Raw genomic sequence first — 17,970 nt, 5'->3', positions numbered from 1 at the left:
TTTTTATTTTTATCTCTCCTTAATAAATAAATATTTTTATCTATATTTAAATTTTTCTTTTTTAAAATAAGATTAATTTATATTAATCATAAAAATACTTATATTTTAACTTATTTGTATTATATAAAATTTATTTTCTATAAAATAATATTCATATTACATTTATTTTATTGAAATATAATTTTCAAAATATTGAAACAAATATTTTAAATTTTTTTAATCATAATTTCAAAACTGCTAACAACGTTACTTATATAAAAAAATATAATAAATAATATCAAATTCCACCACCTTAAAAATTGTGTCACTAATGAAACACTTGGATTCAAACGAGATGGAGAGAGTATATGGTTACTTTGGAACATAATCCACTTAATATTATATTTTAATGATAGTTGATAATATATATTTTTGTATAAGGCAACTATTTTATGTTTGTGTCTTATTTGATATAATGTTATATAATTGAAAACAATAAAAGTAAAACCTTTGAACATATGAGGAGAGTTATAATAATATCTTTTTAATATTCAATATATATAATATACACTACAATAAAATTGTATTTTTGTAACAATTTTTTTTTTGTCTTTATATCCATTTTTTTTTATTACTAATAACATTATCCCTAAAGTTCTCGTAGTTAGGGGTGAACAAAATATTCGAAATCCAAATATTCGATCCGAATAAAATCGAAATTTAAAATTTGGTTCGGACTTTTCTGATTTTCAGATTGGTTCGGATTGAAGATTTTATAAATTTTGAATTTTTGGATCGACTTGGATCAATATACTAAAAATTCGAACCAATCCGAAATACGAAGCATAATATTTAATATATTTTTATGGTTATATATTTAATATTTTAATAGAAATGGAAAGTTAAAAATGATTAATTATATTTTACTATACTTAATTTTTATTTGTTATATATATTTAATATTATAAAAGAATGATAAAATATTGAATAAAACTTAAAATTTAAAATAATAATAAAAAATTAAAAATTTGGATTATTTCAGATATTTCTATTTGGTTTGGATTTTCTAATTCAGATTTCGAAACCGAAAATCCGAATGTTCACTTCTACTTGTAGCTAATGCTACCCGTCCTTAATTTTTGTTACATGTTGACATATTCAAAATTGACAAACCTTTTGTTTCTACTTTTAGCATATGAACAAATATGCAGGATGTTGTTGCAGCTTTTAACACCATTCTGGGAAACCTGCCAACTGCAGAGTTGACCGAGTTACAGGTTTTGGATGCATCTTGCATGTCCTACACTCGATGAAATAGAACAAACGAATATGCATTGGACAAAGGAAGTGCAGGTGAAGCTGTATGTATTATCCTCTCATACCGGATGACATTAATTGCCTTGATACACTGCCCCAAAAGTTAACACACAGTCAACTTTGTCTTCTAGTGTGCAGGATTTGTATTTTGTATGGATGGTTATTTGTTTTCGTGGATGAGCAACCAAAACTTAGAGAGTAAGTATTCTCTCCCCCTGTTAGAGTGTTGAGAGAGCTCATCCATGGAGGATTGAAGACGAAAAGAAGAATTCTTGGAGTCGAAGCCAAAGAAGATATTCATCCGGTAAACAACCTTATTCTTAGCTTGGTCACTGGCCTGCTGGAGTTGTTGCGGTAGAGTAACAACCAGTCCATGAGAGTTTGTAAAACTAAATGGAGCTTGGGTAGAAGATAAGTTGGGTAGTTCGGTTTGGTGTCTTATATGGTATAAACCAAGTGTTTGGTTTAGTTAAGATTCCTGAATTGGAATCCCCAGATGTAGGTTGGAAAACCAAATTGGATAAACAAACTTGGTGTGTTGTTTTTCTTTCTGCACTTATTCAGCCATCGATTTGTGCATAAACACGCATCTCTGTTATAACCGCGAGACAACTACGTTGTAAAACTGTGATTACGTCGAATGTTTTACAATTCAACTGTGCAAGATACTCGGAGCCGTTGACCTCTTACGCGCCCCTCTCCGCGACTTCCAACATTACAAATATGTTATTTATTTATTTTGTATGGATAGTTCAACACTTCAATTTTATGATTTAACATAAATGATAGTATATGATTATATAAATTCAATAATACGGTTTCAAGATAAAATTCAAACTCGATGATGACACAAGAAGACTCGTGACAACATTTCCAAGAAAAGAAAAGTGAAGAGGCAAACTTTGTCCTTGCCTTGGTTGTCATTATCGGAATTGCAAGCCTTTCTCAATTTTGTATTGTGTTCAATTTATATTTTTAAATAAATGTGTTTTTAACTTTAGTACAAATAAATATGTCGATAATAAAAAATAATATTTTATGTTAAATTGTTGATTTTTATAAATGAATAGAGTAAATATATTTACATATATATTGTATTAATATGTATATATTGTATTTTTTTTTATATATATAATATTACCCAAAAATAGGTTGGATGAATGTTATCATTGTTTTGAGAGATTAGTAACATAAGATTTTGTGAATTATCCCTCGTTATTTATTAAAACAAAAATTTGATGTGTTTATATATAATTGATTTATATAAAGGGTAAGTACGACTCGTCGTATTGAGTTTAAGATTTACCCGGAGCGCACTTAAAGAACAACTACGGAAGATTCTCATGTTATATTTATAAAAGAAAAAATATATACTTTTTTGTCATATACTCCATCGGTTTTTCAGGAAGACCACCGTTTACTTTTTGCAAGTAGATTTTTTAATATTAGTATTATATTAGTTTGTAGTAAAAAAAAACAAAAATGCCCCTGTTAGTATGGTGTGTTATAAAAGTGATGACATTTGTGTAATATGTTGTAAATTGTAAAAGTATTTATTATATTAGGTAACAATCACTAAATTAGAAAATGATACCCAAGACGGATAAAAATAGAAAATGGTATCCCTTTTATAAGACAGAGGGAGTATTACTTTTGTTGTTAACATAGTTCATATACTTTCTATATTATAAGTATATTACTTGTGTTTAATTAGATAAAAAATTCATAATTCACAATTATTTTAGCCAACATAATAAACAACATACTATATATATATATATATATATATATAGTATTATTAGCATAAAAGCCTAAAAGGGCACCGCTTGAAGCTGTGCTGCATTCATTTCTTGGAAAAACAGAAAATAAGAAAACTGCAGACAAATATGTCTCTTCTTACAGATCTCATCAATCTCCATCTCTCAGACACTTCAGAAAAAATCATTGCAGAATATGTTTGGTAATTTTTTTGATTTTATTTTTCCCTTCAATGGCTGATGTTCTAAATTCCTTTGTTTGCGTTGATGAATTATGATCACTCTGTGTGTGTGTGCGCGTGTTTTTTTTTTTTTTTTTTTTTTTTTCATGGGAATGGCCAATTTTTGTGATCTAAATGGAATTAAATGAAATACGAAATGAAAGGAATTCAAAGGTGTGGTTCGATCTTATAAAACAATAAGGCAGGAATGATTTGATCCAAATCGCCAAAACTGATTATTTTTATTTTGTTTTTACTATGTTGTCATAATTTGACAGACAAACTATTTGTGACACTAAGCCTATATCTGATTATTTAGCTTCAAAACACTGTTAGTAGTAACAATTTAGTATTTGATTGATGTTTTGTAAGAATAAATAAGTATTTAATACCATGTTTTTGATAAAATTATTATCAATGAATAGTACTAAAATTTTCAAAAGGTCATAGGTAAAAGTGATTATTTTAATTTTGGGATCTTTTGAAGATATAATTTATTTTGAATTTGGCTTTTTCTTTTCTAAATCTAAATTTATTGTTGAATATAATGTCTTGTATAAATTTTCCAAATTAAAAAGAATATTTTCGACCATACATATATATTTTTACTTATTCCTTGAGCAAAAATGATAGCATTGAGTTTGGAAAAATGGATATGAAGTTTATGTTGTACTTCTATTTATAATAGACTACTAATGCTTAAAATGGTTGCCACAAAAAAACTGTTCGACAGGATCGGTGGGTCGGGAATGGACATGAGGAGCAAAGCACGGGTAATTTATGCTTCTTGAACAATTATTTTTTTTAGTCATCAATTGTACTTGACGATGAAAATAATTCCTATTGGTTTCATAGACTATTTCAAGACCTGTCAAAGATGCTTCGGAGCTTCCCAAGTGGAATTACGATGGATCGAGCACTGGCCAAGCTTCGGGAGAAGATAGTGAAGTGATCTTATAGTATGTATAATCCATTGCTCGATTTTCTTCTCGCGTAAAATATTAGAATGATAAGTGTCGGAAGACTATAATATATAATATAATGATACATATCTCTATTATTTTAAACTTTTAGGTGAGATAATCGTTTAAGATATTTTCATATGGTCATTTAACAATAAGTAATAACACTTCCTTATGCAATGTGACAGCCCTCAAACAATCTACAAAGATCCATTTAGGCGGGGCGAGAATATTCTTGTGAGTTTGTATTTTTTCGGATATTTTGGCATATCATTTGTTATTACAAATTTGGTAAGAGTGGAAGTTTTTATTTCGTGGTGTATTAGGTCATATGTGATGCTTATACTCCAACGGGAGAACCTATACCGACAAATACAAGATGTAAAGCGGCTAAAATTTTTAGCCATAAAGAGGTTGCTGCTGAAGAGCCTTGGTATTAAACATCAAAAGTATGGTCGATTATGTTATCTGTACTTAAAAGATAATTTGATCCAATTTAAAATGGTTCTTATTATAGGTTTGGAATCGAACAAGAATACACTTTGTTGCAAAAGGATGTTAAGTGGCCCCTTGGTTGGCCCATCGGCGGTTATCCGAGATCTCAGGTGAGGCAATCGACGATTGTGTTCTTTTAACCATTTTATGTATTAAATATTTATTTTAAACTTTTCTTTTTTAAAAAAATATGGATTTTATTATATATTATTATGTAATAATTATTTTTCATGAGTTAAATTGGTCCGAATTGATCTGGACTCGTTTTGGGCTGAGTCGGGCTCAACTCGGGCTTGGTCCTATCATAAGATGTTAAGTTCAAAAGAGCCTGTATAATAACTTAGGATCAAGCTCGTGATCCCTTTTTTAACTTGTCCCAATCTTAGGTTGGCTTAAAACAGATGGTCGAATCGTCCCGATGGACAACTTGAGTGCCGCAAGGCTAAGTTTAATAGTGACATTTTTATTAAGGATTAAATTAAAAGTGATTAATTAATCTCCATAAACTTTTAAAAATATCATTTTGTCGAAATACAAATTATAAAGGCGGAATGGCTACTAAATTTTGAATAGGGTCCGTACTATTGTGGTGTGGGAGCGGACAAAGCTTTTGGACGGGACGTTGTGGATGCTCATTACAAGGCTTGTCTTTACGCCGGAATCAACATAACCGGTGTTAATGCAGAAGTGATGCCCGGACAGGTATGGCTTGTGCCGGGTTCCTTAATTGCTAATTTGAGGACATTTGTAAATATTGATTGTTTTAAGACATTCTATTGTTTATAGTGGGAATTCCAAATTGGACCTAGCTCGGGCATATCAGCTAGCGATGAGTTGTGGATAGCGCGATACATTTTAGAGGTAATAATCTTGCGATGATTGTTTTTCTTAATTAAATTCTTTCAAATTTTGTGAAGCATATCTTTTATTTTTCTAGAGGATCGCGGAGATTGCCGGGGTAGTTTTGTCATTCGATCCGTTGCCGGTTAATGTGAGCATCCCTTATTCCATTCAACTATAATTTTACTTCTCTAAAGTTATAGACATCTGAAAGTCTAAATTAGTGACAAAAATTTGCTCGCTGTCGAATTCAGTAGCCATCGGGTCCTAAGTGTAGTGAGCCCCTCATCGACGGATCCTGGATTGGTGAATTCATTTTATAATGTTATAACTTTTTTTTTTTTTTTTTATTAAATGATCATCTTGCATAAACGTTTAAAATTAAAAGATATATACATATCCTTTAAGTCTATCTTATGTTTCTAAGGTTCTGTTTATACAAAGGTTTTTAGAGTTTTGAAAAATTTTATAAATAGTAAAAAGTTGATATTTAATACTTTCACCGTCCCAATAGAGTTGTCTTGTTTATTCATTTTCGTCCGTACCAAAACAATTGTTTTATTTCCTTATTTAGTAATCGTGGTCTTCACTTTATAACAAAATTATTTTTACTTTTTTAAACTATCTCTAATTATTACTAAAAGTAAGAGTATTTTAATCTTTTACCTCCTATTTTATACCCAATTTCAATTAAATAATATTATTCATTAATTTACGTGCCTATTCCCAATAGGACATCTTTTTTTTAGAGGAAAGGAGTATGATATTTGTCTTAAAAAATATGTATTTAATTAATATGATATATATTTTTAAAATAACTATTAGAGGAAACGTCGTAACTTTCAAACGTGTGTATGTAAAAAGAATCTAAATTTTTAGTCTTATGATTAAATTTTTAGGGCGATTGGAATGGGGCCGGAGCTCATTGTAATTACAGGTAAAATATATTTGGACTCCAATACATTGGTAAAAGTTATATATATTATCAAGCATTCGATCTTTAAAGCTTTTATTTTCAGCACAAAATCTATGAGGAAAGAGGGAGGCTATGAAGTAATCAAGAAGGCCATCGAAAAGCTTGGACAAAGGCACAAAGAACACATTGTAGCCTATGGAGAGGGCAATGAGCGCCGTCTCACCGGAAAAAATGAAACAGCGGACATCAATAGCTTTAATTGGGTAAAAAAAAAAAAAAAAAAGGGCGTCGATCATTATTCTATAGTGTTTTCTTTTCCTCTCGAACTTGTTATGAAATGATCTTATTTTTGCTCGTGACATTTTCGATTGATTCTTTGTAGGCGGTTGCTAACCGTGGTGTGTCAATCCGAGTTGGCCGTGATACAGAAAAAGAAGGTAAGGGATATTTCGAGGATAGGAGGCCCGCTTCGAATATGGACCCATATGTTGTGACTTCGATGATAGCTGAGACAACCATTATTGCCAAGTGAACAATCTCAATGTGTTGCCAAGTTCGCCCTTTGTCTTTCGCAATTTTTGTTGTTGTGTTTGCAGTAACTTGAGTTTTATTAATATGTTAATATTTTTGATAAATAACAAGTCGTTAACAACTTCGAACTCGAAAGTTTTATTAGTAACGTCAAGATTCGTGATAAATAAAATTAAAAATAAAAAATCATCTAAGGTTGTAACTTAACTAAAATCTATCTGCTTTTGACTGATAGAAAGTATGATAGAGAACAAAGATTGTGTTCTCTTGTGTTTTCACATATCTTAATTTTTCTTCAAGAACATAACTTTTGAATATGAATTTTCATATTAAACATTACATCAAACCGCTATTTCACCTATTTCTTTTTTAAAAAATTGTAAAATAAAATAAAAATGTGCAAAAAACACATTCAAGATCTTATTAATGCTTTATATATATATATATATATACCGACAATGTTTGATGTTAGAATATTAATTATTCTAAAATTCTTTATTATACAACCACTTGAGACAAAATTTTCTTAACTATGAATTAGGTCCCATATATACAGGGATATATTTACTTTTAGTCTTTTATTTATTATGTCATATCATTCTATTCATTAAAATGAAGACTATTGAAATAATTTTATATACTATATATTCGTCTCTAAGGGTCCCATTTATTTTTTTGCTGATATTTGAATATTAATTATTATATCAAAACATAATATAAATTTAGAAAAAATTGCAAAATAGTTCAATATGTCTTATAATACTGATAGAAGGATATTTATACACGAATTATACAAATATAAAAATATTTTTAATGGTACGTACAATGACGCAAAATGTAAATATGACCTTGGAGGCGGGAAAGGGAGTATAATCTATAGTAGCTTCATTCAACATTGAAATATTGCAATGCATTAAATCTATGTTAGCTGTTGATGTTGGAAATGACCAAATGACTAGTCAATATCAACACATGTAGAGAGTATTTCAGTACTAAAAACTTTTTCAACAACTACAAATCAAAAGACGAGAATTATAAAAGGTAAAACATACGAGGCTAAAAAAAAATATTTATCCCATATAATTTAGCAAGATAAAGTAATTGTCATGTCTATGCAAGTTGGATAGTAAAAATGGATTTCATAGCTTGGTGAGAACCATCACTCTAGAAATAGACTTAATATCCTCTTTGGCAAGGTGTTCGTCGATCAATCTCCCATAATGTTCGAACAATTTGTCCAAGATTGTCTCCCCAAAGTGGTGCGCTAACATCGATTCTTGAATGGACCTAACCGTCAAGGTCACTACTTTGCCATAGTTCGCACGATCCTTCCCCATTTCGAATGCTTCCATCAGCTCCACGCGGAAGGACCCTTCCTTTCTTATCTCGTCTTCCAACTCCTCCTTCGATGGTGCATAGAAGTGGACCTCGTACCTATCGACTTTTTCCTTCTCCAATTCACCCTACCATTACACATATACAAACATTATTATGAGGAATATGAAAATAGTCATGAGAAGAAATAAAGTAGACAAACAATAAAAAAGAACACACCTATATTATTCCAATTATAATCCTATTTCTTTTTCTGGACTTGGTCTCACACTATTTATGGAAAAAGAATTTTTTCATTAATTAATATACTACCAAAAAAAAAAAAAAATTCTTTCATTCAAAATTCACATCAAAATACTTATTTATATCACATCAAATACTATTTCAATTTGATTTTTTAAAGGTTATTTGGTTTGCACTCAAAATCACTTTTTACTATTTTATCATTATAATTTGCAATAAAAATATATTATTATAATTATTATTTTTAATAAAACATCACATTCCATCGAGCCAAAATTTTCACTTTTTTGTTTTTAGTTTTGCATTGTTATTTAACTATTAATTTAGATATGATATTTTGTGAATATAGTATATATTTTTATAAAGAATAGTAAGAATTGCATAGTAAATAAAGTAAAACGATAACTCTAATTAAGTAAACAAAGTCTTATGCTTTCCCTAAACATATTATTTACATGTTCTAAGAAAATACCCGGAGGCGAGATTCATAAAATTTTCAAAACAATACTAGAGCATATACTCTTTAAAATTGGCCGCGATTTAACATTAATGATTGAGATTATCATTTCTATCTTAATCGACACATGAACAAAAGGATAAAACTCAAAAAATTTAGAATGGTATTGAGATGATCATACTTATCTTGATCGACACATGAACAAAGAACGAGAAAAAGCTCATCACATGTATATTTTAGTATCCTACGACTAATAGGAAAGCTCAAGCATAGAAACTCGGTGTTTAACAAATATATATTCGAGTGTCGAATTCTCTACCTGGTTTGCAAGATCCACAAGAGATTGATACAAAAGTTCCCAAAGGAGTGAAGTTTCGCGATCAGCGTGGCTTGAGCCTCTCCTACCCAACATTACCAACACCATTCTTCCCCCGCTCATCAATTCCTCGGATCGCGACTTTAGGAACAAAGAGAAGTCCTCTTGGAACTGTTTCAAGTATGCTTGGACTACTTGAGGTGGACTCCTCACAGAAATGTACAAGCTCCCTTTGTTCATCGTCTCACCATTTTTGTCGTAAATACCTGGAGGAACCTGCTCATAGTTTCATTTCATAAGTTATTTATAAAAATAGAATTGTAAAACATGCAAACTGTTCGTAAGATCAGCCCGGTTAAAGCTATTTTTGCTAAGTTTAACTAGTAACACACGAAAACAATTTTCCACTCACTATATTCACGAGTAAGCTCGAGGTTTGCCCCTATCATTAAAAAAATTCATATTTTTTAAAAATAATTTTTTTTATTAATAATTAATTAAATAGAGTTTTAATTTTTGTATATTAGTGCCAAATATGAAAAAAAAAAAAAATAAAAAAACCTCAAAATTTGAACAACAATTTTCAGCTTATCTTAACTATCACACAATTTTTGAAATTATTTTGTGCAACACGATGACTTCTGAGTAGAGCTGGCAATTTGTCGGGTCAGGTTTGAGTCGGGTCAAGTTTTTAAGCGGGTCAAACTACCCAACCCGCTTAAACTCGTTCAACCCAGAAAATGATTAATTAAATATTTTTTTAGAGAGGTCAGATAATCCGCACCCGACCTGACTAACACGAAATCAACCCGTTTATCCATTGATTTTTTTTTAAATTAAAATTTCACAAATCAAACTATAATCATATAATTAATCTTAAAAAAAATAAAAATTCAAAAGTGATTAAGTCAATAAAAAATAGCCTTACAAATATACATAATAAATAATAAAAATTATTAAAAATAATATTTCGTTTTAGACTATAGTGTTGCCACCGCTACTTCCAAGAGAGGTCACCGGTATGTCATAATACTACGCTAACCCAAATATGCTTAACTTAGGCCATCTAAAACAAAGAAACTTTTCAAAAATTTCTCTCAATTTTCATTTCATACTTATTTTCTTTTATTTCACAATCTCTTTCTTTCACCTCACAATATATTTTTTAATTTATATCAAAATAATTAATAATATTATTAAATTTAAATAAAATTATATCAATATATATCATTATGTAGAGAATAAAATTTTATATAATACAAAAATATAAACAAATAAAAATAAATAATATTTTAGAAAAAAAAATAAAAATTTTTGTGGGTTGCTATGCAGAGTAACCCAGAAAAAGCTTTTGATTTCTTTCAACAATGTGAGATTAGCGTAGAGGTTTCTGCAGAGAAAGAAGTCCCGATGCAGATGTCCTTAGAGTTCAAATGAAATATTAATGTCTCTGCAGGGTCAAACAATATTTTCAACTAGTCTCCCTTGAAAAAAGAATATTGAGTGGGACTCGATCTAGAGCTCAAACATGAAAAAGCTCGGTTTAGTTCGACCGTTAAAATAAGAAAATAGGAAATAAGGCTAACCTTAGATAGCCAGTGCAAGCTATTGGAAGAGTAGACAAAGTGCAAAGACTTGGTCGGAAAGAGCCTGCCGTAGAATGTGCCGGGATAAGCGCCGATGTAAACACACAGAGACCGGCCGGCGCCAATTTTAAGCTCGCGGTAGAGATCCGGGAGGGCTTGAAAAATGGTGTTGAAGTCATTTGTGGGGAGATCGTTTAGCGCAACTCGAAATTCAGGCACCGGTCGCGCCATATTCCCGGCCGCGATCTCTACCGCGCAGACAAGGTCTTTGATGTTGGACAGAGTGTTCGGGCCCGACGAGCAGCCTAAGTCGGCGATAGATACGATCTCCGGCGCCGTTTTACTGTACATTTCTTGTATGGATTCTAGTGTTATGTGCTTGACCTTATCAGCAACTCTTTTCTGTGTGTAATAAGATTGAAGAAGAAGAAGATGTTGAGATCATTGAATATATATATATATATAGAGAGAGAGAGAGAGAGGGGGGGAGGAGAGAGAGACCTGAAGGGAAGAATTCATGGAATAGCTGGTGTCTCCAAGGCCTCCTTTCATGTGGAAATTCTTTTCCATATCCATGGTAAGCGATTGATGATGGTGGTCAAGTAGTGTTATGTATTGTGCTTTTAAAAGGATATTCTTCGACTTGTTGGACACCACCATTCACACTACTACCCCTTTTGTCGATAATTTGATTTCTCTTAATTACCATAATATGTATTTTTATAAAAATTGAAATGTATATATTTTTTAAATAAGATTATAATAATAGAAAATTACCAAAATATTGAGTTATTGTGATTCTCTTCATCTACAAAATTATTATAATATATAAATATATATAATGAAAAATCGCAAATATCTCTAATTTATTATTCAATATTCACTAAATTAATATATATATCAAACTTTATTATATAATAATTTATTATTTAATATTTACTAAATCAAAATATATATCAAATTTTATTATATAATCATCAAATTTATTCGAATTTTATCACTCAATATACTTGATTATTTTTATTTGACAACGCGTCAATAACTATTTTTATATCAAATATTCAAATTCTAAATTCTAAATAGTGTAAAATAAAGGAGAAACAATAATTGAAAAATAGAATCATTGCGATTCCATTATAAAAAGCATGAAATTTAAGACAACCTTTATAAAATTTTATAAAAGTATTGTGTGTGCTCTTCTACTGAAAAATTTTCGAAATACTTTTCAATTAATATTATAAAAATATAAAAATTAATTTTCGATTATTATTATAAAAAATGGTTTAACCGTTACGAAGCAGGTTAGTCCTACTCAAACCAGTTGAATACAACGATGGAATTGCACTCATGCTTCTCCCGCATCAAGTTGACCGCCCTCGGAAAAAAAAAAAAGTATATTTAAAGAGATATTAATACCTTTATGTAAAATCATGAAATATTTTATTAATTTATGGGACATGCTAAAATTTGTGATAAATAATAGAATTAATCAATTAATAATATTTTTGGATTTATTTCATAATTATTTTATTATATATATATATATATATAGAGAGATATATATTGAAAAAATCACCCCAATAGATATTGTTGCCCTATTTTTGGAAGGGGCATAGCCAATTGAGCTTTAGTGGTCCACATATCATTATTACAAAGTAGAAAAAGTTTAATTCGAAAAATATTTGAGAAAAAGATAATACTTCCTCCATCTCGGGTCGGGTCAGATAACTCAGACATAATATTTTATGTAGTGTAGATTAATAAGTTATTAAAAGTTATGATATTATTTTTTATATGAATAGTATTGTTGGTATTTTAAATATTTTTAGCATTATATCTCAATAAATTTTATACAATATGAATACTACCATAAATTAGTTTTATAAAAAAATAGAAACTCCTATCTGCAGATTGATAAATTAATGATGTGTTCTCTTAATAGCTTGAGCTTTTAGGTGAGAGAGTTATTTTGCGACAAACTTAATTTACAAATCACTACATATAACACTAATCCTATCAGTAAGAGATAAGTGGAAAGAAAAACTCACACCTATATTCTTCTGTTTAAACCATAAAATTCGACGATCTGAAACTCTAATTATGATCTTCACCGTTCGAATTTTAGTACAAGACATTCCAAATAAAATACCCAAATTTAGCCCAATCCCACGATTAGATCTTCTGATTTAGTCTCAAAACCGATGTCGCTCCAATTGAATCTAGGAGAAACAAAGACCCTCTTCGTGGCTATAACACATTATGGTATTTTGATTTTGTAGAAAAATGAGTCACCAAACTTCTGTTATAAATTTGAGGACAATCCGATAGTCAAATATTCATAAATCATGGTTTTTATGTGCTTTATATCTCACAAATCATACCTTTCTTATCCATTCAACTTATATTTATACCTAGGGTTGGGTGTGTTTGTTTGGGGATTGGATTATATTTTTACTATTCATCAATTTCTTTCCTAAAAAAATATCAAATTAAACACCTATTTTTCATTTTTTATATTATACTAAAAATCAATTTTACATTTAAAATATCACATCAACACCTATTTATATCATATCATACAACTATTCAAATTCAAAATTTTTACTATTCAAATCCCAACTCAAAATCCAAATCCCCAAACAAACACACCCTAAATGTCCTCTACATTGGAAGAAAACTATACCAACAAAGCCTTTGTTTTTTGGATCGTGTGTATTCTGGATAATTGCACATATATATTTAATTTGCTTGCCCATAAATAGAGGTGACCATTTAATTTTTTCAGGTTAGGCTGATCTAATTTGTATTGGGTAGGCTGTTCGCGTTGGGGTACAAACCCAAGTTCCACATTGAAAGTTGTAAAGAAAATTATACAATTTATAAGTCTCAAGTGAACTCCATTAGTATAAGGTCTTTTGGAGAATATTCAAAAATAAATCCGTGCGGACTCAGCCCAAAGCGGACAATATCATAGTAGTGTTGAGTGGATTGAGTGGCATTGGGCATTGGTTGTTGTGCCTTGTGTCATAAGTACCTTTTTTTTTTTTCCAATAAGGTTATAATAATTTATTATTATTATTATTATTATTATTATTTTGGTTGGTTCATTTATACCTCCTACCATGCATTTTTATATTATAAGGAAAGTAAATTATTCTCCCTCAAGATACGATATTTAGGACTGGTATAATTAGTAGATAATTAAGAATGTATTAGTAAAAATAATTATCCTATAATATAAATAATTATAAATTAAGATTAAGATAAGTTTAATTAAAATTAAAAAGTTTAAAATGAGATTAAATTGTATAATCATTTTCCAAGAAAAAAGTGACTTAGAATGTGGGAAGGAGATAAACAACAATATGGACCTGATATGTGGAACGGAGGGAGTATTAAAAATTCTAAATGAGCAATACCACTTACCATCTAATCATTTCTCATTTAGAATTCCTAATATAGTTTAGTTTCCTTATAGTATAAAATGCATGGCAAGAAGTATAAATGAACACACCAAAATAATAATAATAATAATAATAATAATAATAATAATAATAATCATAAAGCCTTATTTCTGAAAAAAATAAAAGTACTTAAGACAAATTACCTGGTTTAATTGTGTATTGAAACTTTTTTAAAGATTCTGAATATATATATTTTATTCTGATATTCAATATAAAATATTAATATTTTTTATATTATCATGTGGATTGTTTGTTAAAAACAATATATAAACTATATAAAGATTCAATATCATATTGGACTATTGAGTATTGACACCATATTATAAACATATTAATCATATTGTAAATATTAATGTTTACATACTGAACGATTAAAGAATATTGAATCATAACATAAGTCTAAATCTGTTAAACATTACATAAAGAAAAAAAGTTATATACGTATTCCTTATAAATATTTTTTACATTCATATTATGCACTTTTACTATTGAAGACTCTCGTTTGCTGATAAATAATTAATGACTGTGTTTTCTTAAATTTCAAGCTTTTAGTTGAGACGGTCGTTCTGCATCTGACACTTAGAATTTACAAAAATACATATACATAATTTACAAAAATACATATACATAATTTTAAGACTTGTTTATGAAAATCATATGTACATGTACATATCAAAGAACCCTAGTTATATAATCGTATAATGATAAGTTTTCCAATCATTCAATTTTTATCGAGTATCGAATCAAATATTTTTTTGAGAACCACCGCTACGGCCACCACCGCTGACTCCAAGAATTGTCACCGTCAGCACCATTGCTTCCGCCACCAAGATCATTACCCATGTTTTCATCTTCCCTCCGTAAATGGTCATACGCCCCGGCAAGATAAGAAAAAGGGTCGGGATTATACCTTCTTCTTTCCCCACGAGCGTTCGAGAGGTCTTGGACTTGCGTCGAAGAGCCTGGAAGATTGTATTCCTCGGGTTGGACCTGCGCCAAGGCCTGTGTCGGAGAAGAAGACCCCAAAGGATGAGATGATACATATGTGGGTAGATTGTAGCTCGAGGGTAAGATAGCGCGGCTTGCGACAGAAATGTCGGGGAGATTTTGAATGGTCTGTACTTGCATCGGTTGCTGTTGCGTAGCAACCGATGCAGAGGAGCTTGCACCATTCTGAATCTCTTGTCGCCGTTTATTAATTTTGGCGAGGAGGTTCTCGAACCAAGTGATCCACTCTCTGACCTCCTCGCCATTAAGGCTCTCAATAGGTACTTGTTCCCACCAGTTTTTAGGGCGAATTCTATCAATCTCGTCAAGATAGTCAACCCTTTCAATTAATTTGTCTTTCGCTTCAAATACCTCGTCGAACTCTTGATTAAGTTGTGATATCCGGTCTCGGTAATGCGCCTCGAGGAGTAGATTAGGTTGATTGGTAGGCCGGTTGGGGTTTCTGTATCTTTCGAGCACGGACGCCATAGTAGGGTGGAAGAAGGAGTGCGGGATGTCTCTCGGGGAGAAAATGATGATTCCAATATCAATGCCGCAGAGAGTGCTAAGCTCGCTTGCCTGTTTGTACAGGTTAAGGCGACGCTTTGAGAACGAGGCATATAGATTTTGCATGTTTACAATACGCTCTATAGGAATTCTTTGTCGGCCCCGAGTTTGTCTGCCGGCCATTTTATAAATGAAAATTTTATGAAATTTATACAAAATAAATAATTAAAATAAGTGATACGAGAAGTGCAAGGAATTGAATGAAAATGTATGATAATTAGTAGTTTGTGAAGAGCAACTTATTTATAGTGGATTTTTTTTAAAAAAATAAAAATAAAAATAAAATTCATTCAATATGCCACAACTAATGCTATTTACTATATTTTTCTACATTCTTAATTTGTAGAAGTTACGTATATCATACATGGATCATATTAATTATGTAGTGTTTATGAAGAATGTATAATAATTTGGGTTGCATATTATTAACTAGTCAAAATATAATTTAATGTAGTAATATAAATTCTTAAATAAGGTAATAATATTTATATAGAGTTCTACATTGTATATACAGAAAATAGCATTATAAATATATTTACTATAAAAGAATTATTACTAATTTATTGTCATATTTTTAATATTTTCACTATAATTTTTTATTTAATACTGTTAATTAGTAATGATATATAAAATTATATCTAGATTTGATTTTTAGTTACTTACGATTGAAACTCATATTTTCAAAAATTCAATATAGTATAAATTTATAATAAATTATCTTAATTAAGAAAATATATTTACTTTGAAAACTATAATTAAATTATAATAATCAGTTTCCGGTCATTTGACTTTATCGAGTATAGAATACTTTGTCTTTTTTCCAAGTATTGTAGATGCCAAGATTATACACGTAAAGTAATTTAACATGTAAGCAGTGACGGATCTATATTGAAGTTTGGGGGTCAAACTCATCATCCAAGCCCTTCCCAATTTTTTTTTTTTTTTAAAGTATAATTTTTTCTAATTTTTCATTTAGTAATCAAATTTGTCCCCCCAATTGGGAATTAATACTCTACATAAACTTCTATATTATTATTATTATTATTATTATTATTATTATTATTTTAATTTATAATAATATATAATATTTTCATTTATAAATATATTATATAAAAAATAATTCATTTTGTTCTTCTTCACAACCACGTTATAGTGTTCATAAAAATTGAAAAAGTTAGGTCTGGGTTCAAACCCCCGACGCCTCAGGTCACCTGTCTCATATGGTTCGCCTAGTGTGACTTTCCCGTCATGCCTGATTTGCAGGGTATTAGGTTCGGTCGGATAGCGGCTGCGGGTTCCCGCATCATAAAAAAAAAAATGAAAAAGTTAAAATGACATCAAGTTGGTATAAATGAATCAATGAGAAAATTATTATATTATTTTTTGTACACACAGAAACAACCGTTCAAATAAAAAATAGGTTCGAAATAAATTGAAATTAACAATAAACAGTAAAAAAAATGAAACAAATAAACATAACAATTTTGGCCCCCGGAGCCGCAAAGCTGGTTCCGTCACTGCATGTAAGGGATATATGACCAAGTTAATTAAGATAATTTGATGGACAATGACAACATATTGTCATTGGTTATAACTTTACTAACATCCTATAAGTTGAAGATCTCTGAGAAGATTTCAAAAAATATTCTTCATACATACCTAAATATCACTTGGATCATTTACTTATTTTGCTGACAAAATGTATTATACACTTTTATAAAAATCATCTTTTTTGTCTAAAAAGCCTTGGGTAATGTTTACACAACGATTGTCCCACGTGCTGCTAAATGAAAAAAAATGACGACTTTTGCAACGATGTAAGGGCAAGTCCAACTAACTGCAAAAATTGGGGGGGGGGGGGGATTTTTGCAGCCCACTACAGTATTACTCTATATTTGGAGTAACTGAACACTCCACTTCATTTTTGAAGTGGAGTTTGTGTGGTGTTTTGTGGTATTTTTGTATTTTTGTTATTTTTTGGGATATATTGTATAGTT

General features: G+C 29.9%; 3 protein-coding genes across 3 annotated transcripts; 1 reads left to right on the top strand and 2 right to left on the bottom strand.

The window, feature by feature from the left end:
- Window positions 1-3,113: 3,113 nt before the first annotated feature.
- Window positions 3,114-7,128, top strand: LOC127241907 (glutamine synthetase cytosolic isozyme 1-1-like). Its single transcript, XM_051261175.1, has 12 exons — window positions 3,114-3,256; window positions 4,008-4,047; window positions 4,130-4,233; window positions 4,425-4,473; window positions 4,563-4,669; window positions 4,754-4,841; window positions 5,305-5,433; window positions 5,518-5,592; window positions 5,669-5,722; window positions 6,471-6,508; window positions 6,591-6,750; window positions 6,870-7,128. Exons 1-12 carry the CDS (start codon window positions 3,183-3,185, stop codon window positions 7,017-7,019), a joined length of 1,068 nt encoding a protein of 355 aa, XP_051117132.1. The 5' UTR covers window positions 3,114-3,182; the 3' UTR covers window positions 7,020-7,128.
- Window positions 7,129-7,967: 839 nt separating this feature from the next.
- Window positions 7,968-11,545, bottom strand: LOC127242197 (probable methyltransferase TCM_000336). The gene is made up of 4 exons (XM_051261641.1): window positions 11,457-11,545; window positions 10,956-11,357; window positions 9,373-9,645; window positions 7,968-8,481 (listed from the first exon to the last, which is right to left on the bottom strand). Exons 1-4 carry the CDS (start codon window positions 11,529-11,531, stop codon window positions 8,158-8,160), a joined length of 1,074 nt encoding a protein of 357 aa, XP_051117598.1. The 5' UTR covers window positions 11,532-11,545; the 3' UTR covers window positions 7,968-8,157.
- Window positions 11,546-15,187: 3,642 nt separating this feature from the next.
- On the bottom strand, window positions 15,188-16,039 carry LOC127242072 (agamous-like MADS-box protein AGL28). The gene has a single exon (XM_051261403.1). It carries the CDS (start codon window positions 16,037-16,039, stop codon window positions 15,188-15,190), a length of 852 nt encoding a protein of 283 aa, XP_051117360.1.
- Between the last annotated feature and the right edge of the window lie 1,931 nt (window positions 16,040-17,970).

The sequence above is a fragment of the Andrographis paniculata genome, unplaced genomic scaffold, assembly GCF_009805555.1.
Source record: "Andrographis paniculata isolate CXL003 unplaced genomic scaffold, ASM980555v1 Contig86END, whole genome shotgun sequence".
NCBI classification, from domain to species: Eukaryota; Viridiplantae; Streptophyta; class Magnoliopsida; order Lamiales; family Acanthaceae; genus Andrographis; species Andrographis paniculata.
Note: the sequence above shows the minus strand (reverse complement) of the source record. Positions and strands in the feature narration are given on the sequence as shown.